This window comes from Lissotriton vulgaris, chromosome 1_1, assembly GCF_964263255.1.
Source record: "Lissotriton vulgaris chromosome 1_1, aLisVul1.2, whole genome shotgun sequence".
Taxonomy (NCBI): domain Eukaryota; kingdom Metazoa; phylum Chordata; class Amphibia; order Caudata; family Salamandridae; genus Lissotriton; species Lissotriton vulgaris.
The window spans coordinates 1,393,023,888-1,393,037,302 of record NC_141685.1 but is presented as its reverse complement, the minus strand read 5'-3'; the positions used below and the strand labels follow the sequence as shown (position 1 = coordinate 1,393,037,302).

General features: G+C 46.3%; 1 protein-coding gene across 1 annotated transcript in view; it reads right to left on the bottom strand.

The window, feature by feature from the left end:
- Positions 1-13,415, bottom strand: part of LOC147750565 (hyaluronidase PH-20-like) — a 135,938-nt gene that overhangs the window by 59,185 nt on the left and 63,338 nt on the right. The window contains exon 4 of the mRNA XM_086929627.1: positions 11,331-11,457. Within this exon, the coding sequence (XP_086785753.1) occupies positions 11,331-11,457 (127 nt within the window). The remainder of the gene's footprint in view (positions 1-11,330; positions 11,458-13,415) is intronic.

Here is a 13,415-nt window from a genome sequence, read left to right as displayed (position 1 = left end):
AACATAGGCAAGACCAAATTCCTTGTCCTTAACCCCCCTAAGAAATCCGTTGCCCCTCCTGTCTTAGACTCTATCCCTCTCGAAAGAGTCAAAGAATTTGACTACCTGGGAATACGTCTTTGCGACACTATGAGTTGGAAGGCACACCACCAAAAGGTGTTTCTGACTCATAAAAGGGTCACAGGAGCCTTGCTCAAGGAACAACGTGCCTCAACCATAAAACCAATTGGGGCATTGCTAGACATCTATAGGGCAAGGGTTGTAAGCGCAGCACTGTATGGTGCAGAACTGTGGGGCACCCAGAGAGTTGATACCCTGGCCCATCTTGAAAACAACTTTCATAAAGATCTTATGAGGCTACCCCACAGTAGCCCTACAATCCCTCTCCTGTTAGATACAGGCACCCGCCCAATTTGTGAGCAAGCAAAATTGCGCCCCCTGCTACTCTGGTCCCGGATATGGAATGTCCCGGAACTGTGTAGTTACGCCGACGCCCTAAATGATCTGTTGTCCCTTCCAGGTTGCTATAAGGTATCCTGGCTCAGGGAGGTCAAACGACTTCTCTATGAGTTGGGTTTAGGAGACGCTTGGGTTAATAAAACAGCACCGCCCAAACAGCTCCTAAAGAAGGCCTATTGGTCATGGGTAGACAATAAGAGAATGTGCAACTCAAATCATTGCAAATCTGTTGCCCAGTTTTTGCTGGTTAAGGAGCTCCCCTATAGGGAACCTTATCGGGACTTAATTCATAACTCGGGAGATAGATCATTGTACTTCAAATTTAGGGTGGGTGTACTCCCCTTAGGACTGTTAACATCCTCCTGGAATCCACCACTACAAACTGTTCCGCATTGTCCGTTCTGTGTTTCAAGGGTTGAGTCTGTCGCCCACCTATTGTTCGAGTGCAATGCCTATGCAGCGCCTAGATCGAAATGGCTAAAGCCCTTATGTAGGAGCCTGGGAACGAGATCACATCTAGAAGCCTTACGCATATTGCGCTCAGATGCCCGCCCCTTTTTTGCCTGCTGTATGGCAAAATTCTTAGGCTGGGCATGGCGCATAAGAACTACAAGGAAGCTGTTGATTCAGTAATGTGCTCCCTGTTTGAACTGTATTTTATACTCGCTCATAAATGTCTCATTGCTTTTTTTATTACGATCCCCTAGGGTATTTTATAATATGTATTCTTGAATTGCTTTTATTTGATGTTTTGTATTGCTTTTATGATATGTACCGTATCGAAATAAAGCCCTACTTACTTACATAAATTACATTTTCTGGTTACCTGATGGAGAAGTTCTGCTGGTCTTTTAATAATGTATGTGTAGAGTCAGGGAGCGTCAGTCAAGGCCAGAAGAGAGCTCAGTGGGTTAATACACTCGTTAAAGCAAACTGTTCTGGTCCTTAAAAGTCTTGAGTTAAAGCTCCAGGATTCGAACTGGTCTTTTAGTGAATTAAAGACACCTCATTAGTCAGTCAGTCTTTGTTGGATTTAAAATAAATCATAAAAGCCCAAGTATTTATCATAAGAACATATTCAAAATACATATGAAAAGAGAAATAGCAAAATTGATCACAGTCGATAATAAAAAACTTGCTGTACCCCATTGGTTCAATGCAACTTTAAGCATCTGTTGTAAATGGAAAAATTAAACAGACCAATACAGATCACGCCCCTTCCTTATCCATATTTCTTTCTTACTGCAATTGCTCCTCTGATAAAATTTAAAACAGCATAATAAATGTTCATAGAGTCCAAAGAGAGGTGAAACCTATAACCTTCTGTATAAGAACAGGGCTGTAAAGACTTCAGTACTGGGAGTAAGTATTAAACTCTTGTAGACTTATTCAAAGGGCAAAAGAGAGTAGAGTGCAAAGTGCTCTGTTTTGTCAAGTTATCACGTGGGCATTAGTTCTAAGATTATTAGACCAACTACATTGCTTTGAAAAAGCCACCTAAAAGTGCACCAGGGACAGATCTAGTAAGATCAAATCTATGTTGAGGATTCTTCAGATAGATAAGGTAGAAAACACAGTTGATTAGTCACAACAATTACATCTAAATCACCCACTGTTTTCTGCTGGTTCAATACCTGCAAATGAATTAAATTGGCCCTAGTTACAAAAGTGATTCTAATGACAGTGTTAGCTTGATGGGGTATATTTGTGGGATTATTAAAAAATGTAATTAAACCCAAATCCTGGAACGTACACTTAAGGTAATTAAACCGTGGAATAGTTTCAGCATTGGTCAAAGAAAGACAATTCAGTATAATAGACCTTGTAAATTCCAATTCAGGTGTATTCAAAATCTAAGCCCATAACAATAGGGAAGAAAGACCAACTTGGTCGTCAAGTAACTCCAGACCCAAGTCGAAGTGACAGAAAAGAGATGACACACTTTTGGATACCAACATAAGTCGTCTGATAAAGTTATTCTCTATTACCTTGAGCTTGGAACAATTACAGTAGCCCCAGACTCCTGCTCCATAAGTGGTGATCAATAGAGACTTCACTCTTTAACCCCTTCGCTGCTGATGACGAGCTCAGCTCGTCATCAGCTACGGCGCTCGTATGCTGATGAGCTGAGCTCGTCGTGTAACGCGGGTTTTCAAAATCCTCAGCACACCGCGGTAAATCGTACCACGGTTAAGGTGTTAAAGAGTAAACAACTCTTTCACTGGCTTCTGACCAAATTGGGCTGCAAATATAACAAGCATGTACAATGCAATGGTTTCGCCTTTGGAAAAGTTAGAGCTATTGGCATTGTAAATGACAAAATTTGTATTCATGTGTTGGTTTTGAAAACAGATCAATAAATGGCATTGTCATTTACCTTGCCATTAGCTTAATCTCTGCAGTCACTCTGTAGTCCCTAGCACTCCCTAGTCACTCTGCACTCCCTAGCACTCTGCACCCCCTAGTCACTCTGCACTCCCTGGTCACTCTGCACTCCCTTGCACTCTGCACTCCCTCACACTCCCTTGCACTCCCTAGCACTCCCTAGCAGTCTGCACTCCTTAGCACTCCCTAGCATTCTGCAGTTACTCTGCACTCCCTAGCATTCTGCAGTCACTCTGCACTCCCTAGCACTCCCTAGCATTCTGCAGTCACTCTGCACTCCCTAGCACTCCCTAGCATTCTGCAGTCACTCTGCACCCCCTAGCACTCCCTAGCATTCTGCAGTCACTCTGCAGTCCCTAGCACTCCCTAGCACTCTGCAGTCACTCTGCACTCCCTAGTCACTCTGCACTCCCTTGCACTCTGCACTCCCTTGCACTCTGCACTCCCTAGCACTCTGCACTCCCTCGCACTCCCTAGCACTCTGCACTCCCTAGCACTCCCTAGCATTCTGTAGTCACTCTGCACTCCCTAGCACTCCCTAGCATTCTGCAGTCACTCTGCAGTCCCTAGCACTCCCTAGCCACTCCCTAGTCACTCTGCACTCCCTAGCACTCCCTAGCATTCTGCAGTCACTCTGCACTCCCTAGCATTCTGCAGTCACTCTGCAGTCCCTAGCACTCCCTAGCACTCTGCAGTCCCTAGCCACTCTGCACTCCCTAGTCACTTTGCACTCCCTAGCCACTCCCTAGTCACTCTGCACTCCCTAGTCACTCTGCACTCCCTAGCACTCTGCAGTCACTCTGCACTCCCTAGCACTCTGCAGTCACTCTGCACTCCCTAGCACTCCCTAGCACTCTGCAGTCACTCTGCACTCCCTAGCCCTCCCTAGTCACTCTGCACTCCCTAGTCACTCTGCACTCCCTTGCACTCTGCACTCCCTCGCACTCCCTTGCACTCTGCACTCCCTAGCACTCCCTAGCACTCTCCACTCCTTAGCACTCCCTAGCATTCTGCAGTCACTCTGCACTCCCTAGCACTCCCTAGCATTCTGCAGTCACTCTGCACTCCCTAGCATTCTGCAGTCACTCTGCACTCCCTAGCACTCCCTAGCATTCTGCAGTCACTCTGCACTCCCTAGCACTCCCTAGCATTCTGCAGTCACTCTGCACCCCCTAGCACTCCCTAGCATTCTGCAGTCACTCTGCAGTCCCTAGCACTCCCTAGCACTCTGCAGTCACTCTGCACTCCCTAGTCACTCTGCACTCCCTTGCACTCTGCACTCCCTTGCACTCTGCACTCCCTAGCACTCTGCACTCCCTCGCACTCCCTAGCACTCTGCACTCCCTAGCACTCCCTAGCATTCTGTAGTCACTCTGCACTCCCTAGCACTCCCTAGCATTCTGCAGTCACTCTGCAGTCCCTAGCACTCCCTAGCCACTCCCTAGTCACTCTGCACTCCCTAGCACTCCCTAGCATTCTGCAGTCACTCTGCACTCCCTAGCATTCTGCAGTCACTCTGCAGTCCCTAGCACTCCCTAGCACTCTGCAGTCCCTAGCCACTCTGCACTCCCTAGTCACTTTGCACTCCCTAGCCACTCCCTAGTCACTCTGCACTCCCTAGTCACTCTGCACTCCCTAGCACTCTGCAGTCACTCTGCACTCCCTAGCACTCTGCAGTCACTCTGCACTCCCTAGCACTCCCTAGCACTCTGCAGTCACTCTGCACTCCCTAGCCCTCCCTAGTCACTCTGCACTCCCTAGTCACTCTGCACTCCCTTGCACTCTGCACTCCCTCGCACTCCCTTGCACTCTGCACTCCCTAGCACTCCCTAGCACTCTCCACTCCTTAGCACTCCCTAGCATTCTGCAGTCACTCTGCACTCCCTAGCACTCCCTAGCATTCTGCAGTCACTCTGCACTCCCTATCATTCTGCAGTCACTCTGCACTCCCTATCACTCCCTAGCATTCTGCAGTCGCTCTGCACTCCCTAGCACTACCTAGCATTCTGCAGTCACTCTGCAGTCCCTAGCACTCCCTAGCACTCTGCAGTCACTCTGCACTCCCTAGTAACTCTGCACTCCCTTGCACTCTGCACTCCTTCACACTCCCTTGCACTCTGCACTCCCTAGCACACTGCACTCCCTCGCACTCCCTAGCACTCTGCACTCCCTAGCACTCCCTAGCATTCTGCAGTCACTCTGCACTCCCTAGCACTCCCTAGCATTCTGCAGTCACTCTGCAGTCCCTAGCACTCCCTAGCACTCTGCAGTCCCTAGTCACTCTGCACTCCCTAGTCACTCTGCACTCCCTAGCCACTCCCTAGTCACTCTGCACTCCCTAGTCACTCTGCACTCCCTAGTCACTCTGCACTCCCTAGCACTCTGCAGTCACTCTGCACTCCCTAGCACTCCCTAGCACTCTGTAGTCACTCTGCGCTCCCTAGCACTCTGCAGTCACTCTGCACTCCCTAGCACTCCCTAGCACTCTGCACTCCCTAGCACTCCCTAGCACTCTGCACTCCCTAGCTCTCCCTAGTCACTCTGCACTCCCTAGCTCTCCCTAGTCACTCTGCACTCCCTAGCTCTCCCTAGTCACTCTGCACTCCCTAGCTCTCCCTAGTCACTCTGCACTCCATAGCACTCCCTAGTCACTCTGCACTCCCAACTCTGCACTCCCTAGTCACTCTGCGCTCACAACTCTGCACTCACAACTCATGCACCTTTTGCACAAACGTTTATTTGCGCGAAACCTCACTGTTACTTTTACTGTAAGTTTGTTTCTTTGACAGTGTGAAATGTAAGCCGCTTAAGCACCTCGAACTTGAGGCGCAGTACGATGATTAGTGAACTAAATTAATTATTCAAGCCTTAAAATCAGGTTATTTTGGGAACTTGGCTTCAAACTTCGAAGGTTTGGGTGAAAGAGGGGCTAGTAAGTCTGTGTGCTGAGTCGAGTGTAGCTGATGCCAGGTCAAACGCAGCTAAACAGGTTGCGGAGTTCGCAGGGCCAGCTCCTTAACCAGCGTTATTAAAATATGATGTGCGCATTTTATAATACCGATTTGAAAACGCTTGGTCGCTTGCTTCCACCTAATATCCTAATAACTATCTATGCCTACATACATCTCTAGTACCCTCCTCCAAATATGGAGCACAGAAGCGCACATTGGGTGCAAGTTTCAAATACAGGAGCGCAGTTTCACTCAGGTATCTGAAACCGTGGTCATTTGATGAATGCCTGACACTGCACGCACTGTCAAACACAGACATTCGGGCATCTTAGAATAAGCTTCAAGTGTCGCATTTTAGGACACCTAGTTTCATGAGAAAATGGTGAAATAAATAGACAACGAGGAAAATGTTGTAAATATCAGGAAATACAATGGGGGAGCTGTCAAATAGCGTGGAAATTATGAGGAGAAACGGGAGGAGGAGGGGGCGAATGAAAAGAAGACCCTTTCGACCACAATTGGTATATCAATAACGACGGCCTTATCTATTCTTCAAACACGCTCGATCTAATTAATTACAACGTTTAAATAGATTCCTCTCTGACATGTTTAAGCAGTCTGGCTCAGTTTCACACACCCTAGATCTTGCTACTATACTCATCACGTAGTCTCAACCTGAAGTCTCACCTACGGATGTAGCAGACTTGAAGTCAAACCCACAAGGTCGCATTGCTAGGGTGAGATCCTCAAACCTTTGAGCACAGTCACGATCTCAAGTACTTTAAGTCCTGCTCAGAGTTTGCGTATCTAATACCTTGAAGCAGTTTCAGTCTTACCCAACTGTTGGCTTAAAAGACTCAAATTGTACTTAAAAACTATCTGGGATCTCTGCATAGGACAAAGTCCTACTGTGTATTCTGGTACTCACCCAGTCTCTGGCTCGATCCCAGCTTTCTCCCTTTCGGCGTAGTGACTACTCACGATGTGCCTCCTACAAGCGTGTCAACTCGAGTAGGGCAGTCCAGGATTGCGTCAGAGGTATAGGGGAGGGAGCGGGGTTTCCATTGTGTTGTACAGCAATAACCACTCAATCTGGCGTTAGGGGAGGGGTCACATTCAGAGGTGCGCATTTACGATATCCTAGCAATGCGCTCCCACCTCCTGGTGTTAGAAAACCAAGGTCACAAGCGACAAAATACATTACTTTTTGTATAGAATGTCGAAAGTACTGGAAAGCAAAAGAATAGTGTACATACACGTTTACAAGGAGAAAGAAATACTGAAACACGTGCTAAAATATTATGCATGAATTCAAAATAAATAGAGATGCGCTCCGACTAGCACATATTGTATCTGACTCGTTGATCTCCAATATATCAAATAAACGAAAAACAATCTGAAATGCCAGCTTAAACAAGGGTCTACAGCCAGTGTTACACACTGCACGTGAGTGTTTTTCCCATCAGCGAAAGGGATGTAGTTGGGCATCTGCTTCTACGGTCTCATGGACATACCGCATTCTCTGACTGACGGAGAAATGGTCCAGTTGTTGGAAGGAAAAAAAAGCACTGAAAATGAAATAAAGAACTCCGCTGTCGGAAAAATAATGCTTAAAGAGGAGAGAACTGGAGGTCAAATTAAACGGCCGCTAATATCTCTGCCTTTAAAACAATAATTTACTGAACATGTCCGCGTTCGAGGTTGCTTGGTGGTTGTAGGTCACAGCCGACCGCCACGGAAATAACACCTTTCCATGTCATTGACAACAAGCACCTACGGGCACACGGACAGCGGGAGGGGGGCGGGAACGGACAGCGGGAGGGGGGGCGGTAACGGGAAGACGGACAGCGGAAGGGGGGTGCGGGAACGAACGGGCACACGGAAAGCACTCACCTGGACCTGGACTTCCTCCGTCGGCGGTCGGCCGCGGAATGACCAAAATAAACATGGACAAACAAAAAAATAAACCCCGCCCACCGCCACACTGACATCCTAAAGGGGCCGGATGAGAAAAATTCTCAGGAACGCCCACGAGTCGCCTCGCAGAATGACGGACGCCTCTGTTTTCCAATGGCTAGCCTCCATTTATGGAGCTAGCCAATGAGAAACAGAGGCGGGACAATAAGCCATACTGTAACTCAAAAGATTTCGCCCTGCACGAAAGTCTGCTACGCAGCTTTCGGCGAGGCGAAACCTAAAAAGTGCCTACTCTAATCTTGAGGTTTGCAGAGCTCTTAGAGTAAGTAAAGAGTCCCAAGAAAGCTGAGAGCAAAAAGCAATTTCCAAGGAGGAGAAGGTATTAGCTTTCTAAATCTTATTCCCTTGGACCACAAATACGTTGGACTTTGCTCTTTTGGGTCCACAACCCATAACATTTGTGTTTTTGTAGTTCACATTAAGATCTAGAGAAGTCATAAAACCTTCAAAAGCATCCAAAACTTTCTGCAAACTATTTGCTGTCCTTGCAATGAGGACAGCATCATCCGCGTTCATTAATATAGGAGGAATATTTAATTTGTATGGTGCTATTGAGCAGCAAGAGTGATAGCTTACAATATGGCAAAACTATTTCTAATTATCAATTTCAATTAGGCTTTTCAACACAAACTCCATTGTTAAAAACGTGTGACTTAAGTACCACTCCTGTAAATGTTCATTACAAAATACTTTTCACCTTCAGAACTAGCCATGTTAAATAGTCATCAAACTTTTATTTATGATACTCTTGGCACGTTTGCTTGAGTTTTGGGAGTCAGTTTGAAGCATCTATGTGCTCAGTTATTGGGGCAAAAATCTGTCCGACTTTCTTTTTAACTGGGCTTTGGTTTTGAGACATGTTCTTGATTGGTTTCCCTGTTTAATTTCATTAGGGGATGAGTGGTGGGTTGCTTTGGAGATTGGTTCTTTGCTCATGCCATCAGAGAAAAATCTCAGCACATTGGTAGTCTGTTATGTGTCAATGTGTTCTGTCGCAGCTTCCTGAAGGACCGCACCAAAAGTTAGTTTGAGTTTGATAAAAAAACATTATTGGCTGTTTGGGTGTAGTCACTGCAAGGTCCCTTCTTTGGCCATGTGATCGTCTAAGAGCTGTGGAGCAGGTGGAAAGTGGCCATAGATCCTGTGGTCTAAAACACCATTGCTGAAAATCAGTCATGTGTTGTTGACCTTGGCAACTGTTGCAGTCAATATCTGTGCATACTCCAATTTTCTGTAAATTTACAGACAAAAAGTTATTGAATGCATTGCACTTATTACCAGGTTTGTTTCAAAACCACCAACAAGAGAAGAAAGTCCTTCCAGACTTGGGGTTTCATAGTATGCAATATGGCGTTCTTGGGAGGATGTCTACAACTTGACTGATGTAAACTAGTGATCAGTAATAAGAGTGGTTTGGTTTAAGCGGGCTCGTTTAAAAGCTGTACCAAGTACTTCCACTATCCACAACCTTATGAATATCCATGGGAGTTTTTACCTCATCTCCATGTTGTACTTGATACCAATTTTGCACATTCTCTTTCAGACACCTTCATATGCAAAGACGGTCATGGGCAATGAGAAACTAGCTGAGGCACAATGGAGGGGAAGGGAGGCTGGAAGCTGACAGAGAATAAGAGGATGGCAATGATAAGGCACAGCCTCAAGACTGAAACGACAAGCAGGTGGAGTGACAAAGATGAGGCTGGAGGTAGATGTAATTGGAAAATACTGCCAAGGACGCAGACAGTGGGCAGGAGGCATAAGGAAGTGAGGCAAAGAAGAAGGGACACTAACACAAGGCACGTGGTTGATGTAGATCAGGGGCAGGAGTAGGAATACAGGGTGGCGCATACTGCAGAGTGAGAAGGACATTAGAGAAGGGAAAACAGACTAGGGCATGCTACAGATTGAGGCAGGAACCAGAGGGAGGGAAAACAGACTGCAGATGAATAGGTAAAGGGATAGAGGACTGAAAAGGTTGTGGTAAGAGGGCAGGTGTAGAAAGGAAAAGATAATTGCAGAATTATGATATAACTCTGAGGTGAGAAGCTGGGATGATGGTTTTGGTGGTTTGCTATTTGTAAGAAGAAAGGAAATCACTGGAGTCTTCCACAGACAACTAAAGAAAGAAGCAACAAAAAGAATGGCCGTAACTTATAAATTCTTGAGATGTGGACTAAACAGTCGACCGGGGTTGAACCCTCTTTCAGATCTTTATAGTATGAACATAGAGCCCAATATCTGGAACTGATAGTTTGATTCTATTTAAATGAATGATCAGGTTTCAGGTTTTAAAGTCTTTATTTCGATTAAAACAATCATAAAAGACAGATAATAACATTGACGATAAGTACATATTCATTAACCATAAAATAAGCATTAAACAATTTAAAGACAGTCCTGAAACAAGTTTTCCTTGTAGGGAGAGAGAAAGGGACAATATAAATTAAGTCAGAAGAGATCATTAACAGGAGCAAATAAGCTTTACAAAATGAATGCTCAAACCATCAATACGTTAAAACAATCCGAGGTTAAACTATTGTTTTGCCCTGAGTATCCAGGCCCAGCCCAGGTACTTGGCAGTGCACACTGTAATAATTTCTGATGTATTAGTTTTTAATACATGAATGGCCTCTTCAGATTTTCTAATGGGCGGGCGCTGGAACAGTGGTTTTAACCATTTGGCCCTTGGTGCCTGATATCTGGGACAAGCAAACAGAAGATGACCCACAGTTTCCTTGTGTCCTGGGCACCATTTGCAATGATCCGTGGTGCTTGATGGCCAGTTTTTCGTAAAGGTGTTCAGTGGTAATGTTCCCACCCGGAACTGGTGATAAAGCTTCCTGTCTAAAGATTTAGAAACCGTATCCCAATATTGTTCACAAGATGGGTCCAACTTAAAGGAAAGGAACCTACCCGTGAGATTACTGGAGCTAGAGGCTTGATTCTATTCCGACGGAGCGTAGCCCAATACAATTCTTTAAGTACCAGTTTAGTTGGGAAGGTGCTGGTGGCAGGGGATAACCAGAGCTGCTCTAAACCCATGTCCATCAGGATGGATTTTACCATTTGGAACCAGGGGATTTTCCCCGAACCCCTGATTAACCTAACTTCTGCTACCTCGTTTGCAAATAGGGTAAGGTCAGGGGAGGTCCATAGGCGCCTCCAGAAGGCGACCAGTCTAAATCTGGCCATCTCATTAATCGGAGGACATCCCAGATCCAGACAAAGGGGAATGGAGGGGGACGACTGAGGCAAACCTACCAAATTTCGGAGAAATTTGCACTGTATTTTTAATAGACCCGAAAGATCCATATGGCCCCACAAATCTGCACCATATAAAATCGCAGGATTGATTTTTGCATCATAGATTTTAAGTGCTGGGGTGACCCGCTTAGTGATAGATTTTCTTTGCTCACTAAGGAGGCAGCCAGTGAGTCGGGCAAGCTTGAGATGTTGAGCATCAACTTGGGCTTTCCATTTCAAGCGACTATCTAACGTGACCCCCAGATAAATCATATTCTCTACTTGGTCCAATTTGACACCACCCATACTAACTGAACTCTGGACAGGGCAGTTCTTTGTTAACACCATAAATTTGGTTTTTCCCACGTTCACCTTGAGGTCGCTGATGGCACAGAACTCCTCAAAACGGTCCAAAGCCCGCTGAAGTCCGCTACGAGTTCTGGAGAGGAGTAAAGTGTCATCAGCAAAGATGAGCATTGGGAAACGCTGTCCTGCCAGCATTGGGGCATCTGTCGGGGTCGATTCGAAGAATTTGACCACTTGGTCGATGAACAATAGGAAAAGGGTGGGTGCCAGTACGCACCCCTGGCGAACACCTCGGGTGACTGGGAAAGGTTCTGTCACTTGACCCTGTCCTCCCCACCTTACCCTAGCAAAATTCTCCTCATGCAATTTAATTATCAAATCAAGCAGTTCTATGGGCATTCCCAAACTCCTCAGAACACCCCACAGTTTGTCCCTCGGGACTAGATCGAAGGAGGACTTCAGATCAATGAACGCTGCGAAGATGGTACGGCCGCCAAGCTGGACCACCTTCCAGTAGATCAGACAAAATCTGAACACCTGATCGATGGTACTGGTTCCCGATCTGAAGCCCGCCTGCATTGGAGATAGAATGTCCTCCATTTCGATCCAGCCTTGGACCCTACCCAGAACCATGCGAGCAATGAGTTTTTGCATGGAGTCGATAAGACTAATCGGGCGGTAATTACCAGGGTTTGACCTACTGCCCTTTTTATAAATTGGTAAAATCTCCGCCCCCTTCCAAGATTTGGGTATTCTTGCACCTGCAGCTATGGAATTTGACACCTTGGTAATATATGGTGTCCACAGAGCTGGGTTGGCTTTGAACAAATCGGCGGGTATGAGGTCCATGCCTGGCGCTTTCCCTCGCATGGTGAGATTTAATGCCAGCTCGACCTCGCCTTCTGTGAAGATGATGGTTTCACTATGGATAAGAAGATGGGATGCCATTCCCAAAGTACTGGGTGGCATGGGATTCACAGCACAGAACTGGGATGAGTAAAAGGTCACCCACTCAGTGGGGGACACATGGTTTGCGGGAATGCGTGCGTCCGGATCCTTCCCCCACTTAACTATTTCCCAGAATTTAATGGGGTTATTGGATGTGGAGGCTTCCAGTAGGTCTAACCAGTACTTATCCTCCCACTCCAATTTGGCTTCCCCCTGTATTTTCCTATAGGTTAATCTAGCCGCTTTCACTGTACCCATATTCCGGGACTTAACAGCTTTAATCAAGTCAGTGTGGGCTTCCCTGCATTTTTTATTATACCATTTCTGGGGGCGAATAGGTGCTTTGGTGTTTCCCTGCCGGCGTGGTTGCGATAGCAGAGATTTTAAATCGTCGAAACAACGATTATGAAGGTTTATAATAAGGTTAGCTGTTTCGGGGTTATCCCCGACTGGGCGTGGGTCAACATTTCGTTATATATATTATTAACCACGCTAGTAACCTTATCCCTCAATATTTCGTCCTCCTCAATTTTTGACCATTTTAATCTCTTCCTATCGTTTGTAAGATAAGTGTCCCCTGTCTGTGAAATACCGGGTTCCACTAGTCTCACAAGTCCTGGCAACCTTAGTTGCAAGGTCAAAGGGTTATGGTCACTTTCTGGACGAGAAGATACCTCCATGTCCACCAACAGGGGCCAATCTCCTACTTTCAACAGTATATAATCATTGCGGCTTCTTCTTAACCCGTTATCGAATGTGTGGTTGGCTTCCTGGTCTGATTTCGTTCGACCATTACAGGCCCGAAAGCCGCTATTTAAACAAAAGGCCGTCCAGTTCACCGCTGCCTCTGTTGCGGGTACCGGTTTAGCGGACAGCAGATCGGGTATACCCCATACTGCGTCCTCCGTGGAACCCCAACTGTCCCCTGGGTCAAGTAAAGGTTCAAAGCAGCAATTTAGGTCCCCTGCAAGAAGAATAACATTATTGCTATCTAAGGTTGCCAGGTTAAGATCCAATACCTCCAACAGGGATGGGGAACGGCCACCCGGCAAACCTCGTGCATATATGTTAAACAGGATCAGGTCTCGGTAGCCAGTCCTGCTCAACTTGACAATAAGGAGGTCCGGGTTTTGTACACTTATT